The sequence below is a fragment of the Salarias fasciatus genome, chromosome 8 (genome assembly GCF_902148845.1).
Source record: "Salarias fasciatus chromosome 8, fSalaFa1.1, whole genome shotgun sequence".
NCBI lineage: Eukaryota > Metazoa > Chordata > Actinopteri > Blenniiformes > Blenniidae > Salarias > Salarias fasciatus.
In genome coordinates, this window is record NC_043752.1 from 7,126,880 (window position 1) to 7,148,732 (window position 21,853).

At 43.7% G+C, this 21,853-nt stretch overlaps 1 protein-coding gene across 15 annotated transcripts in view; it reads right to left on the bottom strand.

Annotated features, from left to right (window-relative positions):
• cacna1g (calcium channel, voltage-dependent, T type, alpha 1G subunit) overlaps nt 1-21,853 on the bottom strand; it is a 239,695-nt gene that overhangs the window by 110,471 nt on the left and 107,371 nt on the right. For all 15 annotated transcript variants that reach the window (XM_030097523.1, XM_030097525.1, XM_030097518.1 and 12 more), the window contains exons 5-6: nt 17,208-17,305; nt 2,296-2,455 (exon numbers count right to left, since the gene is read on the bottom strand). In XM_030097523.1, coding sequence (XP_029953383.1) covers nt 2,296-2,455; nt 17,208-17,305 — 258 coding nt within the window. The remainder of the gene's footprint in view (nt 1-2,295; nt 2,456-17,207; nt 17,306-21,853) is intronic.

The following is a 21,853-nucleotide window of genomic DNA, read 5'->3' on the forward strand; positions in this document are numbered from 1 at the left end:
GTTAAAATATAACTACAATTTGTTTCTTTAAAATACAGTTTTGGAACTGAATGTATCATAAATGTAATGAAACATACAAAAAAAAAAAAAAAATACATATTTTATAAATTATCCAGTGGTGTGCTTATACCTGTTACTCCATAATTATCTGGGAGAGAAGGTGAATCTCTTATCCCCTCTGTCATCAGTCACCAAGCAGTAACAACAATAATCTGATTACTTTTCTATTAACAAGCTGTCTTGTAGTTGAGCATCAGTAATACTGTGTTGTCCTTCAACAGTGGAAGTCAATGTCCGAGACGCAGAAGGCCAAATATCGTGAAGAGGCCAAGAGAGAATCCCAGCTCCACGCTCAGCAGCACCCAGGCTGGTCCAACAGTTACAACTACGTAAGTCATCAGTGTTTAAGCAGCACATTGCTCAGTGTTTACAGGACAACACTGAAACTGTCAATATATCTGACCATCTCATGTAAAATCGTGTTTTCTTTTGCAGGGGAACAAGCAAAAGAGAAGAAGAACAAAAGCTTCCACCGACAGCAAAGGTAAGAAGAGACTGAGGATCAGTCTGACCAAAATATAAACTAGATCGAAGCTGAACGGATGAGACCATACATTTCTCAAATATACCGTATTTGTTAAAGAGCAAAATAGCATTTACAGTGGTTTCAAAGATTTTCAGGAAGAGTTTAGCTCACAGAGACCAGAAGTTAATGCAGTTTTTGCTGATGATCAAATGTTGAATTAGATTTAATAGAACAGGCACAAAACACATTTCTGTTAAAAAACAAGCTACAGAGTTATTTTATCAACATTTGGTCTTAATGTAAGCAAAGCAATATTTTCTTTCAAAATAAGGTATGAAGCATTTCTCTGATGCACCGTTTGCTTTAAATCCTACAGGCGCCATTCGACAGAACAAGAAGCCGGTTGTCCCACCAGCTGAACCTTGTCCTGTTCCTCTGTCAGGACAACAAACAGTGACTCTCAACCTCCCAGAAGCAGTGGTGGAGCCTCCGAACGCTCCACCATCCATCCTAGACTTACTGTTTATGGATGACATTGACGATTGATTTCATGAAGCTTTTGAACATGTGGAGTTTGCGTGTTCTCCCCTGTGTGTGTGTGGGTTGTCTCTGGGTACTCCAGCTTCTTCCCACTTAACTTATTTGGTGACTCTTAGGCTGGTTTCATACCAGGAAAGTCCAGGACTCGGCTCTCCTGTGTAGGTGGGGGGCCAAGAATGATCACACCTTCATTTGGTTCAGTTTGCGTACACACTGCACTTCTGAGAGCGGATCACTGACGGACCAAACGCAAGGACAATCTGATGCATTTACATCAGCTGCTTGTTTGGGGGCGCTGTCAGCTAAAATGAACACTGACAAATATTGGCAGAAGAAGAAATCCGGCTAATCTGATTGATGCGGGCTGAATCCGGAAGTCCTGAACCTGAATAATCTCTGGTGGCAGGTGTCCTTGGAAATGCTCCTGGTTGGGAAATTTCCCTTTGGAATTAGTGGTTCTTTGACATGTTCCTCTATATGAGGGATGGAGAGGAGAAAGTTCTTAACAATGATTAAGGACTTGAAATTAGTGTGAAAAGTTTGTACCTTTCTCAAGTACAGATATTCAGTATGATTGATCTTAGAACTTCATGAATCAACTTAATCTTGACATCCAAGAGCATAAACATAGCACAGAAGTGGATTTCCATCGATTTACCACAAAGCAAGAAGCATATTTATCAGCAGAGATCCGAGAAGGCGAGGCACAAGAGCATTTATTCCAAGACTGATGCATTATTTGTATGAATTCAACTGTTATCAAACCGTCCACCAGCCTCCAGTGACATCTTCTAGGAAACATTTGGTGCATCCAACATGAACTGTGGTACAAATCCACTTGGATGCTTTTCTATGACAAAGTAACAAACAAAGTGTAATGGTGAGGCAAATATTTTCCAACCACACCACAACCTAGAACCCTGACACTCACAGGAGCTGGCTCCGACCAGTGCTGCTATCTTTCTCAAAAGGGCGTTCGACACAAACGGCCATGTTGGAGATGGTGCTTGACATGCTTGAAAAATAAAGCACTGGATGAATATCGAGAAAAAAAAAAATGCTGGGGCCATGTCTTGTAAAATGGGACAATTACTGAATGTGGTGATGAAGTGATTGATCCAATCTTAAAAAATTTTTTTTAGAAAAGCAGAAAAAGGATAACTGCTTTACGGTCAAAACTTGTACAGCACGGCACACGCTGGGAGAAATGGGAAGTACATGAGACTTACAAGGAAAAGTTGTCTTCGACAAAGCAGCGGTTTCGCAGCAGGCCGGCCCACAGCTGGACGCCCACGATGCCAAATATGAAGAAGACGAAGAAGCAGAGCAGCAGCACGTTTCCCAGCATGGGCAGGGTGTCCAGCAGCAGTGTCACCAGAATACGCATACCTGAAACAGGAAACAAGAGCACTGTCAAAACCTGATCGCTGACATGAAGCCTGGCTACACCGCTGAGAACTGAAGGACAACAAGTACTGCCGCGCATTTCAAAGAGGCTAAAATAAACATTTTTCATGAGTAGGACTGATCTGTAACTGTCAAAGTAATTCAGAATTGTACCAACCACCTACGATAACATATTTACAATGGATTTTTTCATTCATTCGATCAAACACAGTTGCCAGCGGACGCCGTGCCTTCTTTTACAGTTTAATAAAAATGAAATGATAATGATAAATGTTAGAAATAAAACCCCTCGACGTGCCACTCTCCGGTAATTATAGCCTCTCTGCGTTTCATGTTTTATATTTCCTAAGCACAGCTTAATGATGGTCTGTCAAAACATGGTCATTCATCGCTAACAGATGAAGAGCAGGGCTGTGGGTAACTCGTAAACAAGACTGGGCCTGGCTCTTAACACACAAAAGGGATTCAGTGGATCGATTTGTCAAAGGAAGTGTCTGCTGGCAGGCAGGTTTTCAAAAATTAACATGATCGACTTGCCACTAAAGCGGTGTGGACGCAAATCGCCGAACACTCGGCGCGAGTTTGAAATGAAAATGCAAAAACTGTACATTTTAATTCATTACACATATGGCAATCCAGCCAGACTGGCATACAACCAGAACGCCTGTGTGGAAGAGGCATGGGGCATTAACAAGTCATCGATGATTCAAATGCAGCACAGATCAGTCATGTGGATTAAAATAATGACATATCCAAGTCAGTAATGGCATATGACAGTGAAAAGCAGCCAAATGTCAGTTGAAAATCAGTAGCAAACCAATGAAACTAAATATAAATTGACACATCACTGGCATCTGCCAATGGAAAAATCCCAGACAAGCCTTTTCAAAGTGGTATACATATACGAAAAAAATCACTATAATCAGCAGCATATGTCAGTGAGGTTATTTTTTCTGGTTGCAAGTGGCATTTATCAACTTAACATCTGTGATTTCTGATATTCCAGACAATGGTTCCACTTCTACGCCGAACTGGCACACCCCATAAGAGTGACATCCCGTGACACACAGTTTGATTCTGATGCAGCTGCATGAAATGCTTATGCAGTCAACACTGCAAGTTGAAGCAGTGACAGTGACAAAACGCCTGTTTTTGTGTACCGCGTCAGTGTGCTTACCAACATCATTTTGCACATGAATGAAACAATGAAAAATGCATTTGTTTGGAGACACGAGAGTCCTGAGTCAAACGGAAGTGCAGTGATTTCTTCGCAGTTGGCGAGAGGTGTCAACAAGACTCCTGCCGTGTGTTCGGAATTAAAGCCACGGTCCAAAAAAATTTAAAAAATGTTGCGTTTTTTTCCGCCTTTCAAGCAGTAGATCTTTGATTCTGTCTGCTCTGGACAGTGTTCCCTCAACTTTCTGACAACACACACTTCCTACCGCCTACACGCTCCCTCTGCTAAATCTGGCTGTGTTCCTCTGCTTGTTGCAGCACAGATTTTGGACTTATATTCACATTGCTTTTTGGCTACCCATCCACCCATCCACATATCTTTCTATCTATCTATCTGCCGACCCATCCATCCATCCATCCATCCATCAATCCATGGTCTGCTCTTTTCATGTGTTGCTCATGTCATTAAATCTCTCTGCCTCGATCTCCCTCTCTGTCTTGCTCATTCTTATTTTCTCTCTTGCTTCATCTGCGGTTTGCAGTGATTTGAGTGTCTGTATCATGTATGATTTTCTGATCAGGGTGTTTTTCTGGGGAACCGGCGGTGCCGCATCGAACCTCCATCGAAGCATCTGGAAGAGCTCGATTGTTGAACCGACTACATCCAAGAAAGTGAGCAGACCTCAAGAGGGACGGTCAGTCAGGCAGCGATGGTCACACAGAGAGAGGGGATTGAATAAACCGAGACACAGGGAATTCAAAGTTATCTCTGTTCCTTTGACGGGGTTTAAAAAGACCTGGCGATCATTATTTTTGTTCAGATTCCCGAATAATTGGAGTTTGCCTGGTGAGTGCTATGAAAGCCATGACCTGACTGAGTGCGATGCGAACAGGCTCAGCAGTCCAAAGCTGGAGGCTCGGTTTGATGTGACTTCTTTGTAGTAGCTCAAAGAGCTCAATTTTGTAGGGCATCAAAAGCATAATTTTCCCCTATGAGGATGTCGGCTTGTGCCTCACAGAGGGGTTATCATGGCCTCTGTTTAAATCAGAGTGCAGTTCAGGATCGCCTGGTGAAGTGGTCACAAAAAGAGTAGGAAGCTCTGAGGAACATTTCCTTTATATTTCTAGTTATAATTTGGAAGGGACATATCATTTTGAAATTCGCTAGATCCAATGGTGAGAAATCACAACTGATCTATTACAGTTAATGAAAGGAAGCAGAACACTGGGTATACTTAGACCAAAAAATAAAAATTCACATCAGGTTTTTGTTTAACCAAACTTTTGATTTTATTCTAAGCATTTCGTTTTGAAACCAGCCCAAAGGATCAACACCTCACTCCCCTCATCAACCCCAGCAGACAAGAGCAACACATTCAAATCTACACAGGTAGCTTTTGATCATCATTGCACTTCAAAAGAACAGATTTTTCCCATTCTAGCAATTCTACTTTGTGTGAGAACCTTTCATGATTGCTACTGAGACAATAAATGTCATTGTTGTTCGACTTCACCTCTACTCCCTCTTCATGATTAAATCAAAGGTATCCAATAACAGAGCCACAAACTGTATTAGTGCCAATTGACTATCATCACAGAGCTAGAAAGTGCAACATAACGATGTGAAGAAAAGGCTATTTACCAACCCTAACAACAAACTGAAACAAAAAAAAATCTGTATTTTCCATTTTCCATGGAAATGGGTCAGAAAAATGTTCATCTTCTCAAAATTTGGTAGTTATTCTATGCTGTATAAGAGCAGCCCAGTGGACTCAGACACACGAGGAACGTGCTGGATGCAATCAGTGGACAGCCTATCAGCCAATCAGATGTCAGCAATCAATGAACAGGGACTCAGTAATCATAGTCTGGAATGTTTACTATGTGGGAGGAGCAGGCAGAACCACAGTAGGAGAGCAATCACTGCTCTTGCTGAAGACATATCAGTGAGGCAGGAAATCTGCGAAGAAGAAAAAACCTGATGACTCTGTAGAAAGTTTATAAGATTGTCGGTAATGAGAATAGTGGCAGTGTTGTGCTCTTGAGGAGCCCTGATGTCTCTGTGCGTCACTCAGATTACTTGTGGTGAACAGATATGCATTTTTATTTCAAAAGAGGAGCTGGCTCTGCAAAATATTTTCAGAAAAGTGAGCCTTGTGAAATTTCGGTCTTTTCCTTCTTCTGAATTCAATGAGGCAATTTTCCACATGGTTCTCCACAAGCCAAGAAGTGCATTTTCGGTTGGTTTAAGTGACTTTGGAAATCTAAACTTTGGAAGAAAGAACAGTATCTGGGGATGCATTGAAGCAGCATTAGCATGAAAATAAAAAAAAGATGTAAAAGTTTTGGGGATTTTCTCAAGTTATCACTGGAATTTTCTATTAAACTCAGTAAAGTCGAGTTTTGCCAGAACAATAAAGCCAGGACGAGCAAAAGCTAAACAGTTGTCGATGAGCTACCTCAGATAGATTTGATGAAAGAAATAAGCAAATGCGTATTTGAAACATTATTTCAATTCAAATTCTGATTGATTTCAGTTTTTTCTTCATCCTTTGTAATCTTTCACAAAAGTCATGGATGGTTAGAAGCGTTTTTAAGACATACTTTAGTGATATTGAATTGGAAAGTGTTACAATGGTCTCCATTGAAATCTTGATTGGTTTGGAGATGCTGCTTTAAATAAAGCTAAAGACGTGCTAAAAAAAATCATCAGGAAAGCTTTATGATGTCTAACGTTCCATCTGGGAAGTGGCACACCAAACTGTATTAGGAGCGAGAATCTCAGTTTAATTTTTCCTCATGTGAGTCGACGTCGATGCAGTCAAATCCTGTGGGCTGGCAGATTGGAGGGAAAAAAAAAGAAATAACAGGAGAACAAATGAGGCAAATACAACCGGGAGAGGCAGACGGCGGCGGGAGATGAAGGGAGCAGGAGTGAGACGGTATTACCAAAGGACAGGTGAATGAGCGACAGGTGATGATAGGACGCATCTGCTTGTTTTGTGTGTTTTCTTTTGCAGCCGTCCTCCCCTCAAAGGAAAAGATCCAAGAGAGACGGAAAGCCAGCTGGATGTACGATTGTGACAGCGGCGGGGGGAAAAAAAACCCCAACAAAACAACAACAACACAAAAACTCTTGAGTGACATTTGTTGGCGCTGTTTCAGAATTCTTTCAATTTGTGTAACGAGCGTCGCATTATGCACTGGATACAAGAAAAGCATTCCAGTGTGCACAAGAAGAGGTACAAACCTCTGTACGGCTCCCATCAGCACACGGATGAAGTTATCCAGAGCTGTGCTAGGAAAACAACCGATTATGACTCTTTAGAAGCGATCCAGTGCAGGGAGAGAGGTCAAAGTGGAAGCATATGCTACATTTTGGCTTTGTTTGAAATTATTGCCCTGATTTTACAAACCCTTAGCTGTTACTGAAAATGAAAAACATTCTGGAAGAGCAACCTTTAAACCCTCTTGGGTCACACAAGGCAAACAGAAAGCGGTGCTTCCTTCCCTGGGATTGGCCTCGGGGCGGAACGTGCCGAGTTGCGCCCGAGATGCTCTCAGCGGCTGGGATTAGGGCCGACTCGCGAGGAGAGAATACAGCGCTCGGTGCGGCACACCTCCGACCAGCTGCACCCATGCGGAGAGCTACAGTTGCATTACAAAAGGGGCAGAGCGCGAGTGTGACAGTGCTCTTCATCCTGCCCATGAAAAATGTTATGACTGATTTGACAGCATTAACACGTTCAGCTCGGCCTGCGGACGGATTAGTCCGTGGAGCTTTAAGATTCCGTTCTGTCAAGAGGACAGATGTAGTTGTGGTGTGAATATGCAAGCGAGTTGTGTTTTTTTTTTTTTTTATGCAGGGGGCGTTTGCATCTTACAAAGTGCATTTCTTTTATCTGGTGGGCCAAAACTGAACCACAGCTATTATTTGGGATTTTTACTATGTTTTATAGCAAAATATATCATTAAAACTAGCTTTATGTTGAGATTTTAGTCATTTTTTCTTGAAAAGACTGATTAACTTACAAATACTACAAGCAAAAAAAAAAAAAAACAAAACCAAAAAAAACACTAAAGTTTAAATGTGTCGTTCACTGGTCCAGCCCTCTCAGGATAAAAGTGTTCAGTATGTGGTCAATGAGCTAACGTGTTTTACAGCCCTGATCTATTGCTCAGGTAAAAGGCAGATCAGGGGAAAAGACAATCCCAATCAACAAATGAAAACATTATTACCCCTGTTAATAGGCTCTTCTCAGTCACACTTAGGACTCGATCAATACCAACTGATGCTTACGGTTAAGTGTTATGATGCTCTCAGTTCAACAGTAGCAATGAAAGGAGACAGAGAGCAGTTTGATCAACCTATAAGACCCGCATGCAGCTTTGTAAACTTAAGTGCCCTGAGATTATTTATTCACCGAATGCAGTCATTGGAGCCAAGTATGATATTTTCCTGCACCTAATTTATTTTGGTCTTTAAATAGAGGCTTAGCTGCCAGAGTTTTTTACTTGCTGTGTGAAAGCGTTTTTCTTTCAGTTTGTTGCTCAAATCTGCCTGCTTGTTGTCTCCGAATGGCGACACATTTTATCTTTTGGAGTCCATAAAGAAGAAGAACAAAAAGTTGAGGACGAGATTTCCAAAAAATACGTAGAAAACCGGTCAGCTGAAGAACCTCAGTCATTTCAGTAGAACATTCGAATGCCCAGCTCCACGATCAAGTTAAAACCAAATTCCTTCATTCCTGAAAGGTGTCAAAGTCTGGATTATCACTGATTGTCTCTCATCACACAATGAACGAATCAGATCTTTAAAACAGCAGAATATTAGGAACAAGAGTGCTGCCAGACCGGGAATAATATAATTGAGTGTACAAAGAGTGTAAAATATCTGTGGTCAACAAAATTAGTTTTGTGTTGAGGTTATCAAGCACTGCATCAAACAATACATCATCCAGACAGGTGCTGACAAATATGAATAGCTTAAAAAAAGAACCTCTGTTTATCTCTTGGATAAGGGAATCAATCCTTCCGAGCCTACCCCCCTCCGACCTGAATAACGTGCTCATTCCAAGCGATCGACATTTCATATTCAATAACAATCATCTCCTCCTCCGCCTGCGCGCCCTCTCCAACCTCGCCGTGGGCGGCCGCTCCATTCCAACATGGCTGGCAGGCGGGTTGCTGTGTGTGATCGGGGAGCCATCTGTCAGCAAGCAGATTAGGTCTGTTTCCTCTGCTCTCCTGTCCAGGACCGGCTCGGGCCCGGCCAGCTTTGTAATCCTTGTACTGTGAACTAATGGGCTTTCGGAGACGGCGGCCAGGGTACACCTGCGTCTCCCCTGATTTGCCCGGAGTGGATGGTAACTAGCTGCATGTCAGAGACTCCAGAGGGAGATGACAAGACGTCCCTGAGATTGCTCTAACCTTCAGTGTCGGCCGACCACGTGACCCAAACACAGACACATGAAGAGAACCCATTAGTTTCCTGCTGTCTTGTATTTTGTAGCACCAGATTACAAATCACCAAAATGAATCACTGTTAGACGAATAACTCAACTTAGATTCTTGCAGATGTGATGAAACTATCATCTCTTTACTTTGCATTTCCTTACCTTCAGATCTGAATTGTGAGCCTCAAGAAACTCCTCATCTTAGCTACATTAAGAAAATACTAGGGTGTTTTTGTGACATTGGGATTTGACATTTGATTTGTCAATGAATGGTTTAACGACAAAGGGTAACAGCTTTCTGGTAAACAACCTCTAAAAACATTACCCAAACGTTATTTCTCCTGATACCCAAGCCCCATGGGTCAAACTCCTCCCCTGACTCTTCGCGGCTCCCCGTCTTGTCTTTACATCGTGGTATTAGCAGCAGAATTCAAGGGCTGACTCAGGCTTTTACCATGAAATCCTGCAGCTTAGAGAAGGATGGGACCTGGGACGTGCGCCGTCGCTCTTTTAATTACAGTTCTGCAGCTTGACAAACAATGTGCCGTAGGAGGAGGAGGGCACAAGCGCGTAGGGGGCAATGAGGCTTGATGATGATGTGTTGCCTTAAAGGCTTATCTGGGCGAAAGTACAAGACAAGTGTGTGAACCGCGCTGAGCCCGAACACCAAACCCAACAAAGCGTAGAGTGAAATATGAATCACTGCGTCACTGATGTACGAGCGGGAACAAAACTCTGCGTGTGTATGCACTGCAGGCCTGAGAACATGAAAGGGTGAAGAAATGTGTGTGTGTGTGCGTGGCAGTTTGATAAGGCTCCAGGAAAAGGCCACACGGTGCAGCTAAACAATCAGCGAGCGCGTGAGGGCTATTACGGGCTCGGTCTCGTTAAAACAGAGGAGCGCGTGCGAGCGTCTTGTGCTAATCACCTATTGACAGCCGCCTTGGGCTTATCAATCATCACTGCCTTAATAAAATGTGGCGGACTCGTAGTGCCAAAGGTTTCATCAGTCTGACATTTGTTTGAAAGCCAGTGGCGTCACAACACATTTACCGTCGGCCCAACAGTAGTTGCCTAATTGCCAATGAAGAGTTGCCTCGGTTAAGAGTAGAATCCATCAGGCTTTGGCACAGGTTGCATTCTGATGTTACGCTCTTGTTTTCCTTACCTCTGCTTTCTTCCACTGTCAGGCTTTTTTCAACCACAGCTCTAATGTATCTGAGCAATTATCTTTCTGCCTGTGTTGCTTTCAATCATGAGCCTTCAACCTGCTGACTCCACCGCCATCACTAGTTTGGAAACTCGTGGGATCCCGTCCAATTTCCTATCTGTAGATGGACCCACACTCGCTGATAAGCTACAAAGTAGATATCAACCCTCTTGTTAACCTGCTATGCCCCCATTCCATCTCCTGGTAGCAGATAGACCGCAGAGCGGGAGCGATTGCTGAGTTGAACATTCGACTGGCCTGCTTGCCTCAGTGATTCTTTATCGGGGTGGATTTTGAGTTCTTGGTTCCAGTTAGTGTTACGTCTTTGTCTATAAGACACACTTCACAGCTTTCTCTCCCTTTTTGTGGTTTGGGAAATGTGAGCGTGTTCACACGTGATCGGTTTGGCTTGGTCGTTACGAACTCCAGTGCGATTGGTGTATTTCATGCGTTTTCTACATTCGGCATAGAATGGAGAATTGCATCACAGATTTCACCACTCGTTTCTTGACCATGAGTGTAGTATAAAAAGCTACACGACAAAAGAATAATTGTTTGGTTTGGATGTTGAAAACCACAAAACCACAAGAACTCCAGTAGACTGTATTTGGACGCACATGTCAGATACAACAGACTGTGATTTCATGTTGAATAAACCAACTAAACTCAATGAACCTCTGAAAACGTGAACTCATATATAGAAAATAATGTATTCTTCAAAACTGTAAAGGTAATTTCCATGGCAATCTTGTCATGTCACCACTAAATCCCTACTGTGTTTATCACTATTGCAAAAATACTCAATACAGTGATCACTTGAAAATATTTGTTAAAACAAGGATCTTTGCAAAAGTAGGCGCACACAGAAAAGCCATCTGCTGTTTCTGTTGATCATCTTTTCTGTGTAATCAGCGTCTTAACTTAAAACGAGGACCAACGCCAGCAGCTTTTGAGACACGAGGTTGACATCCTGCATTCTAATTCCCCCGAACTGCAGCCAGACATCCAGTTTTATTCCCCTGCAATGTCCATACTTTCTCTTTCTCCAGCAGGCTTCCTGCTATTATCTTGTAGTGCCGGAGCTCTTACCCAGCGACATCAACAGGAGGTATTTTCTCCACCAAAAAAAAAAAAAAAGAAAAAAAAAAAAAAGCCGCCCTGCTTGTTTTCTCATGCTGAACGGCGCTCTCCACGTCTCCCAAATTGACCTTTATTTTCAGGAGTTCCTCAGTAACTCCAGCTGTTGGTGATGATGACCAGAGTGAGAAAGAGCATTTAAAGCCCGGCCAGTGAGCGTATAATGAATTACAATATGAGCTGGCTGGTGAGGCTGCCGGGTATAAACCAGGCACATGTTGGCAGGTGAGCCTCCGTCGCTCCAATTCCAAAAAAATACTGTCTGCTGGATGGAGATTTAAATGCAGAACATAAGCCTGGAGGATCTAAGAAGGTTATTTTATTCGTCTGTGTATTGCAACACCTTCACGTTGATACACACAGGGCAAAAAAAAAAAAAAAAGAAAAGAAAAAAAAACATTTCAGCATTCAGAACTTAGTGGTATTCGAGGTTTACTGCCTGAAGGACTGAAGCGAAAACCCATTAAAGCACTCCCATTTAAATATTTTAGGAGCCGCATTAGGTTCAATTGTAGCATTTGCTGACAGCACATTTGAAATGTTAAAATATGCAGGTTTTTAATACTTTGAAGCAGCATCGGTGCCTTTGGAAATGAATATTCTGAGTATCTTCAAGTCTTTTACCAAATCTAGGGTTCAGACTTTTCTTTCGTCTTTATTTCTGCAGTGGGATGCCCAGAGTCGATGGCAGACATAATATAAAATATATAGTCAATGGATCAATCTTCTACAGAACATAAAAAACATAAAAAAAAACAAGTATAACTTTCCTAAGTTCAACTCAAATTCTCATTTTAATCAGCGGATTTCGGTTTCAGGCCATATACGGTGACGGGGTCAACACCAGCTCTGGGAGTCTGTATTTATGGATCAAAAGTCATGCTTTATAGTGAATTGGGACCCATTCACATGACTCAGCTGTATCAAAAATGCAATGCTTTTACAATTTGCTTTCATTAAATTTCACATTCGCACAGAAACATTATGAAAATGAAGAATTGGTGTAAATCCATTTATTTGTGAAGAGGATTAAATAGAAAGAAGGAGGTGCCAGCAGTTCTAAAAGCAGGTGCTGCTCTCTGTTGTCATTCATGAAAACATGCGGCTTACACCCTTTTGAATATTGAGACCGACTCAGAAGCTTGTCACAAGTCGTCACGTCTGCCTCGATGAACACGGCGACAGGCTCCGGGTGACATGGTCCCCCGCAGCGCCGAAGCTCTAATAACCAATCAGGTGGTCAGACTGTGGGTGGCAGTGCGGCGGTGACACAGTCTGGGATTTCTATTTATTTTTTTTTTTTTCTTTCGAGGTGGGGTTGTGTTGGCAGCCAGTAGATGAAGCCTGCGAAATGTAACTGTCGCGTCTACTGGCAGGAGTGCCGTGTTAGTGCATCAATCAGTGTCAGAGCCCGGGACGCCGGAACAATGTGTTCCTTAATGTGAGTGCAGTGTGTGTTGTGTGCGTGTGTGTGTCACTGAAGGTAAGAGAGAGGAAAAAAAACATGGCACAGGAACTGTGCTGGACATGAAGGGGACGACTGCAGGGACATAATCGGCAGTCGTGTGTACGTCTGCAGCTCGTTCCTCATTTTAATAGCTTACTTTTAAGACCGCCGCCGGACTGACAGATCCAGGGAAACCTGCTGACTCGTGCGCCATTTAATCTCCGCCGTCCATCAGCTGAGGTGTGCAGTTGATGTCTCGTCCGCTTCTTTAGCCACGCGTCAGACTTTGGCTCCGTTTCCACGTGGCGCTGATATATTTAAACTGCAGAAATGAACGACATCGAGGGCTCCTGCTGAAACGCAGCTCGGTGTCCTGGATGTGTAACCATGATGCATTTCTCAAATGATGCTCAGAATTGATTCTGCAATCATGACGGCGTCCGGGGAGTTTATCTATTCATCTTGATGGAGGCCGGTTTGATTTGCTCACGCCGCGGCGGCCGGCGCTGTAAAGTCTCCTTCAGACAACAGCTACATTACATGACTTGAACGCTCGTTGCATTACAGCGATCGCCGCTAACGTGCCGACTGGCTCTCTGTCAACCTGCGACGCGTTCAGCTGCTCAACACCTGAACCCCAAACGCCGGCTAATCACTCAGGAGCGTTAGCATTCGTGTCAATGGCTACGTAGCTCTTAAATCTCCGTTCAAGCCGAATTAGAACAGCACCGGCTTTGATGGTGACATGTTTACAAATTACGTAAATCTGCTGAAAGTTATGTCAACATGGGATTGGGCCATGTGCACACAGGCTGTGTTAACATGGAAATGCTGTTGCAAGATGCCACCGGAATTTCCACGAGTCCCGTGACATGGGCGGCTGGGAAAGCAAACCAGTTGTTGCAAAAAAAAAAAAAAAAGAAAGAAAAAACTGTATAAATAAATAAAAGCAGTGTTGCCCAATATTACACAGCTGGTGAGTCAAACTGGACTGCTGACATGTTTGTACATTTTCCATGAAAACATGAACTGGGGAAGGAATTCGGCGTCATGCTGGAAGCCGTTACGATGATGTTGGTCATGTTTGAGAGCGCTGGTTTAAAATCCTGTCATCAGCTCGACCTCATTTACCAGGATGACAATGAAAGACGTTTTAAATATGTAAGAAAAGCGCAAAAAAAAAAAAAAAAAATAAAGGATTAACTCAGAATAAAAGGTGTTCAGGAGTCTGTGCTCCCATCCAAATATCCAGAGAGTCTTTAACTGTTAAATAATAGACTGTATCATGCATTATGTACTATTTTAACAGGTTTGTACGTCCTGCTGGAGTATAGAGAGAAAGGCTCCAGCTGAATGTTTCATCCACCTGCAGAATCCATTCAAGCCTAATTTCTGCTCCACACACAAACAAAGGCGATGAGTGACGCATCGTGACAAGCTTCTCACGACATGACACAATATTCAAATGTGAAAATGCGGCTGGTCAAAGCGTCAGCTGGTGGAAAACTTTGTGGAAATACTGACAGACCATGACATTTCTGTGACATTTGGCTGATTTTTAACAGATGAACAGAAACGATTCCAACAATCATGCGAAGGAACTGTGGCTATATCAAGTAACGGCAATCAGGCGATTCTTACGAAACGGTTCATAACAGCATCAACAGTTTGCTGCAGCAACAAACGGCGCTCGCGTGTAAACTGTGACGACCACACACTCACACACACACACACATACACAGAGACTCAAGAGCACATGTGAACCAAACCCTGAAGTGCAAAGTTTGAATTAAAGAAGCTCATATCACGCCAGAAAGAGCTCTACTTCATTCCAATACTGCTGCTGCAAAGAGAATTTTTCAAACATGGCGAGTTCTTGTGCTGTACCTCTTTTGCAACCAATTAGGCAGGTTAAATCTCTTTTTCTACTTGGTGAACTTTAAAGGGCAAACTGCAGCTTTGGCCTAACTTGTTTCTTCCCAGCGAAGCTTAATGGGGCAGAGTCGTACAGGGAAAAGCCCCTCACGTTCTGCCATGAATCCAGTCGAACATGCTGGAAACAAACTCACAAGATCAGCGCCCGGGCGCTCGGAGAAGCACGACTCAAAATAGCCACACAACAAACATCTCCACCCACAGCCGTGACGGAGGCCGCGGGCTTCTCCGCGGGGAATGATTAGGCTGCTGAGGCCTGAAAGGGAGCAGGAGGCGGGGGGTCAGAAGAGAGATGTCAGCCACGGGGACGCCCGCCATCAGCGCCGCGTCCACCGCGACTCAACCCGATGACCTTTTTTTCCCCTCCGGATCCAAAAACCACAGCGAATCGCTCACACGCTCAAGCCTCCAGTCCTGTGATTAGTATGAGGGATGGTTGATTGGCCACCGACAACCCGCCACGGCGTAATGGGTGGCGGCGGACCCCCGCCATGTCTCTGACTGACACGAGCAGGAAGATTGCTCAAAAGAACGCAGAATTTAAAGGGGGCTGATGTCCCATTCATGCACCGACACGGGGGTGAACACCTGCATGTACACACAGACATACACACTCACACACTCTGCGATCACCACTTGAGTAGCTAATGACATAATTAGGATCTGCATTCAAAGTGGAGCCTTGCAGGTGGAGGTATCAAGGTAGCGATCCAGTTGGTGGAAAAATGCTTATGATTTATTTAAGTGTTAATGTGCGCCGTGGAAATTCAATCTGCAATGATTAAACTGTAATGGAGACCGATGGAAGGCGAGGGGTGAGAAACTTTAGGATAATGTGTGTGTGTGTGTGTGAGGGAGAGGCGGGGCGGGACTGGCGGAGAGGGAAGGTGGACGATTGGTGTGTCTGCAAATGAACAAGTGTAGCGATGAGCTGCAGTCCTTTAATAAAAGCCGGTCAGTTGGAAAATTGCGTATAAATCTGTCTGGGTCCAAAGTCAGACTGTGCTGGGGGAAGCCAAAGCACGAAGACACAGTCCAGGCAGCTTTCCCACGACGGATCGCCTCTCGACTCTGACCTACATTCTGCTGCCGTGGAGGAATTCAATCCACCTGCATGATCAACAATTATAGCAAGTGCCATTACAGGAGCGGGAGAGTGGAAGTCCCATACAGGATAAGGTAAAATTATACTGCTAATATCGTCATCCAGCAAGCCCGATTAATCATGACCAGCAAGATATTACTCACTGGCCAATGAGATGAGTTATTAATTGTCAGCATTGAGAAGATTCTTTTGAATGTGAAACCTGAAGATCCTGAGAGATTTATACACTCGGTAAATTCTCTGCTAAAAGCAACACTGAAATCTAAAGTCTTAAGCAACGCTGAGCTCTATCAATCACAAAGTATTCAATATGATAAAAGCAATGATCACACACCTACACACCCAAAACCTAGAAAGAAACTGCAATCTTAAAACGTCCTTAGTTACTTAGATATGGAGACTTTTGAGATGAGAAACTGTGTGCAATAACAAGTTTTGCTCAAAATTAGTTTTCTGAACAATTCAGCTCTGGATTTTTCAGGGGTCCTTTGACATAAAATACTTGATTTTGAAAATAACTAAGATGTGGCTTTTTGCAAAGAAACAGCTGGCTAAAGATGGCTAACATTATCCAAACACAACCCAAATTGAGGTCAATGTGTTGTTTTCTTACATTTCAGGGGCCAACTGTAACGTACTGAATAAACATTACTTTACTTAACTTTTCCAAAGAAGGTAAAATGGCTATATTGACAGTTTTCAAGAGAAAAGTGTTGTGTTTTCATTTCAGAACTGTTCTGTGTTTTCACAGTAACATTTGAAAAATGTAGTTTTCTTTCATGCTGGGCCACTAGTTGGTGCTATTTGTTTTGTTTTAAATGAAACCACACACAGGTACAGAGAGAAGAATTACCATTGGCTTCAAAAAGTTGCGTATTTAGTGGCTCTAAGTAAGTGAATGCTTAAAAAGTAACAACAGTTTTGTATTTTCACTTTAACAGCGTCTGAGCTGCTTACCAGTGTGTCGTTTTGCAGTGAAGGAACTCGCCGAAGATGAGGCTGCATTAATGTTGCTTTAACAGTTTTGCCCAATTTTAAATAGTCTGCCACTTTGCTTAATGAAGGATCGATGATCTTAATGATTATTTTCTTGCCCAACTGAAGTCTTAACGATACATGACTGACTATATCAATAACTGTTCAGCTTTCTTTTAGATTCTGAATAAAAGAGACATATTTGTTGTGATTCTGGAGGACAGATCTACCATGGAGGGTCCCAAATGTAGCTGGAAAGCTGAAATGTAAGAGGCCGCGCTGTCTGCACTCACTTGGCACTCGGTTGATGGCTCTCAGTGGTCTCAGCACGCGGACCGTCCTCACAGCTGAGAAGCTGACGTTCTGCAGGTTCAGCGAGTACTCCAACATCCTGGAACATATGGAAGAGAGAGAGAGAGAGACAGAAAAATACGTGTAAATAATGAACCTAAAGCCGCCGGAGCTTCCACTGCGGAACCTGCTCGGTCATCTGGGAATACAAACACAGCAAAAGTAAAGGCAACATTATGTAGCCAATTATATATCGCATGTATTACATGCTCCCGCGCTCTCAATAATGGGCGAGCGGTAATTAATCTGCTCGAGTTCTGAACCGCATTTACATGTTTGCCTTCAGAGGAGGCTGCGACGCATGTGTCCTGGCAAACTGTACGCCCTCATTCCAGCGCTCACTGGACTGCAACTGAAGGACCAGACAGTTCAAAAAGCCGCGGCCGCCGTGTCCGTCTGTGCCTGAGCACGGGGCGTGGCGCGCACGCGATGTTTACGTGCTGGTATCCGTCGCGCCACCGGCCTTCAAAGGGGACGAGGCGCAATCGTGCGTCCCCCTCCGAGAAGACGTCAAGGAGCGGATGGGACGCGGCGTTCGCGGCGCATAAAAGCGCTCGATCAGACGGGGCTGCCTGGTAACCCTGACGTGGATCTGAAGAGCCTCTAATGGAGGGAGGCCACGAGGACCGGGAGGGCTTCAGAGGAGACGACGCGACATCGTGGAAATGCCTGAGAAAACGTTTGTCTTGTCCCTTGATCAAGTGTTTATCATCATCCCTTCTTGTTCTCCCTTGCTCGTGTGTGTGTGTGTGTGTGTGTGTGTGTGTGTGTGTGAGGCAGATGCTGAGCACATGTGCAGCTTGAAGGAGCGTGCAGATGAAGGAATTCCCTCCTCGAACCGACTCCAAGTCTGTCTGTCTGACAAATTCGCAACACATGTTGGACTCTTCAGTGTGTGTGTGTGCATGTGTGTGCATGTGTGTGTGTGTGTGTGTGTGTGTGTCACTTTAAGTGCAAGAAACCCCCTTAATGACACTATGAATGCTCCCCGTTAATGCTTTAAGACGTCCCAGTACGCAGCCTTTTCTGGCTTGTTACACCGAAGCGGCTCTAAAACTGGAGTGCACGCGCTCTTTTGTGTACTCGTGTATGTACAAGCACACTGAGAGCTGACAGATGGCTCGCAGGCCTGTGAGAGAAGGTAAATGGGTAAGCAGTTAAGGGAGTAGCCCTGAGATGCCCTCCGAACCTCCAGCGGAGAGATGTAAGGGTAAAAGGATCTTCCAGTCCCTGGAAACCGGTACATCCCATCAACAGCTGTGTAATGCACCATCATGGCCGCCGTGCACGTTCCAGTCAGAGAGAGTTAACTGGCAGTTTAAAGAAAAAATGACTTAGAGTGGGAAAAGGGCAGCGGGTACTTCAATATGGGTGACATCATATATTAAAAGAAGAGAATAAATGGGATTAAAGCAGCACTCAGCCTGTATTAGCTGTCAAAGTCAATCTGGGAGTTATGCAGACGGTTATTTAGTCTGTGAAACCGGTTCAATAATATCTACAGGAGCTCTGGAGGGAGCTTTACTGAGGACTGGAAAATCACTCTCAAGCAACCGCAGTTGGCACGAGGAGGCAGGAAAGACAATATTCCAAGAAAGATCCAATGTTTAGGATTGAGTGGGACCAATTAACAGAAAGGACATACGGTATTTTCAACTCTCAATAGTGCATATTCAACACAACTTCCAAGTTTGCAAGGGACACCAAAAAGGACAAACTAAAGAGGATTTTGAGAGGTGCTTCAAGAGTTCTTAGAATTTTTCTTGAAACTTTTTCCGTCCTGCCAAAACACCAAGCGAATTGCTAAATTTTTAGAGCAGCAGACACAACACTGAGATCCCAGCTGAGATATCGGCACGAAGCATGCATAATGCAACAGCTTTAGGAGCTTTATGCTGAGATTGTGGTTTTCTTCCACGGTAATTGTTTGATTTTGTGAAAAAAAAAAAAATACATTTTTACCACGTACACTCTGTGCCACAACAGAGAAAAACTTGAAAGTTTAAATTCAAGGTTATTACGACACTGTTTTACTGATCTGGCTCACTCAAGATGAAATTGGACCATATGTGTATGTGGCCCTGAACTAAAATGTCTTTGACATCCCTGGTTTATAGATTACAGAAACACAATACATCTGTATAAAAACAACAGAGAGACATTTCAGGCTCAAAGTGTTATTCCAGACCTCTAAATTGCCACAAAAGGCTCAGAAAGCCAATAAAACCTTGAGTTCAGTAAGTAAAACCATCATTTAAATGACAATATATCAGTATTGCTGTTTAGCCTGTCAAAAATATATTTCTTCATCTAATGATAAAGACCTATCAAAAAGGCCTGAGCATCAAATAATTCTGTTGTTGACTAGACAAACATTAGTTTCCACTTATGCATGTATGTATGAAGAGAAATCAAACTGAACGTGAAATCAAAAAGGAGGAATTCAACTAACAGACAATACAAAAGAAAGTGTCCACAGTGACAGCGATGCATCCCTTTGGGGAATTTACAGCAACAATATCAGAATACCAAAGTTAGAAGTCATGTCTGAGGGCCACAGACAAGCTATTAATCCCCAAAGCAATAGAATCCAAATATTAGGGTAATTTTTCGTCGGACAGAGTTACATAAACAAACTTAAAAGCGGATGATGAATGACGCCTGTTAAAAAATAGTCCATGCAAAAACACTTGCTGCCCCTGATGAGAGCCAGATGATGAGAGTTCTGGTGCGCTCTCTGAAAGCTGACCCATCTCCTCTCATCTGGAATGAAGAAACGGCTGAGGAGAAATGGAGTGTATCAAACAAACCCATGGAAACTGCAGGAAGTCATGCGCTTTGTTTTTCCTCACCGTGAAAGAGCCTGTAATACAGACACTGAGAAAAATAAGGGAAGAGAGGAGGCAGGTGAGGAGGAGGGGTGGAATCGGGAGAGGACGGGGGGGAAGGCCCGACCTTGGGGGAGAGTTGGCGTGAGGAGAATTCCCCGAGTCGATCGGATCTCACAACAGCTTATGACAAATAATGACGCTGGTGATATAGAGGCGTCCTCACAAGGACAAACACAAGTAATGGGATTCATGTTGTCTTGCATTAAAAACATGGAGGGTGAATAAACACTTACACACTTACACACTTACACACACACACGTCTCTGAGTATCCAGACAGCTCGTTTTTTAGTTTGTCCTATCTTATCATAGCAGGTGCATGAGGGATAAGCATAAGTACACGTGTCAAGCTTTTTGAAAACAAAAGCTCGAAGCAGAGACACACAATCTAAACATAATGCCACCCAGGAAGAGCTATAACAGGAGAAGCCTGCGAGGCAGCTGAGGAATGCTGAACCCGTCCTGTCCTCCGCTAACCTTTACCGGCGTGTCCGTCCCAATCAGCGAGTCCTCAAAGCTCCCGCAGCCGAGACGGCGTTAAGAAGCCACCGCTCATATCTGATGGCTGAATAAAGAAAGAATAGACGGCGGCCGGACGGCTCAATCAGGCCGGAATCAATGGCGAGGCAGATGTGAAAGGAGACTTCAGCGATGTCTATTGCTCCATCAGTTTCTATGGAAATCAAGATGGATAGGCGGAATTGACAAATTCTGATGGAGCCCTCCTCGGTGCTCATGTATGCTCGATCCGAGGCCGGGGAGTTTGTTTTATCAGCCAGGAAAGTTCCCTAATAAATAATGTCGAATGTACACTCGCTGAATAGCTGATGAGGTTACCCCGGGCGCTGCGCGGCACTTTGAGGAATGGCGTTGGGTATTCTGAAATGTTTCATGCAAAGTTATCACGGCAGCTTGATACGTGCAAAACACAAACGCGGTACACATTCACAACGACACTCATTGATCATTCCGTGCTCAAAGCTCATAATAACCATTTGTCTTACTGCCATAGGGGGCGCTACTGCTCTGTCATCAATGCACAATCCAAACGCCAGAGTTCTTTTGTATCCACTTCTATACATGTTTGTCATCCAGTAACTAACAGTTTTGTATTATTTCTAATTCTGTAAATCAATATATAAGGTTGAATTGTTGAATTTAATGCCCTGACCATATTAAGAAAACTTCACTTGGTTCAGAAGGTAAATAACTGAAATTACTTCCACGCAGAATCTCATTATTGAACTGCGTTCAGGCCCATTTCGTCTTATTAACATTTGCATACAAAACCACCCCGGAGTGAAAGCGGCCATTCATGAAATACTGAGTCGTATTCATAAATCCTGAAAAACGCATTCAGGTAGCAAATTATATTCAGGTTTCTGTTTTTTTTTTGCCACTTGCGGCGCCGCATTGATGGAGCAACATTCAATAAACGGCTTCACCTGTTTAACCCGGTGACGAGATGGCGACTCTGTGGCTGCGTGGATTGCTGGAGTATTGCTGGAGCCGCTTTACTTCACTCGGCCGTGACGTTCTGTGCTGCCGAACCAGTCCTCCCCTCTGATACTGCCGTCGTCACATATTGTTGGCTTTATTCGCCCCCACTCCGGTGACAGGCAAGCTGTCACACTGGATGTCCGTCAGAGAGTGACTTATGACTGATGAGAGTGGAGGGGGGGTTTAATGGAGGTGTGT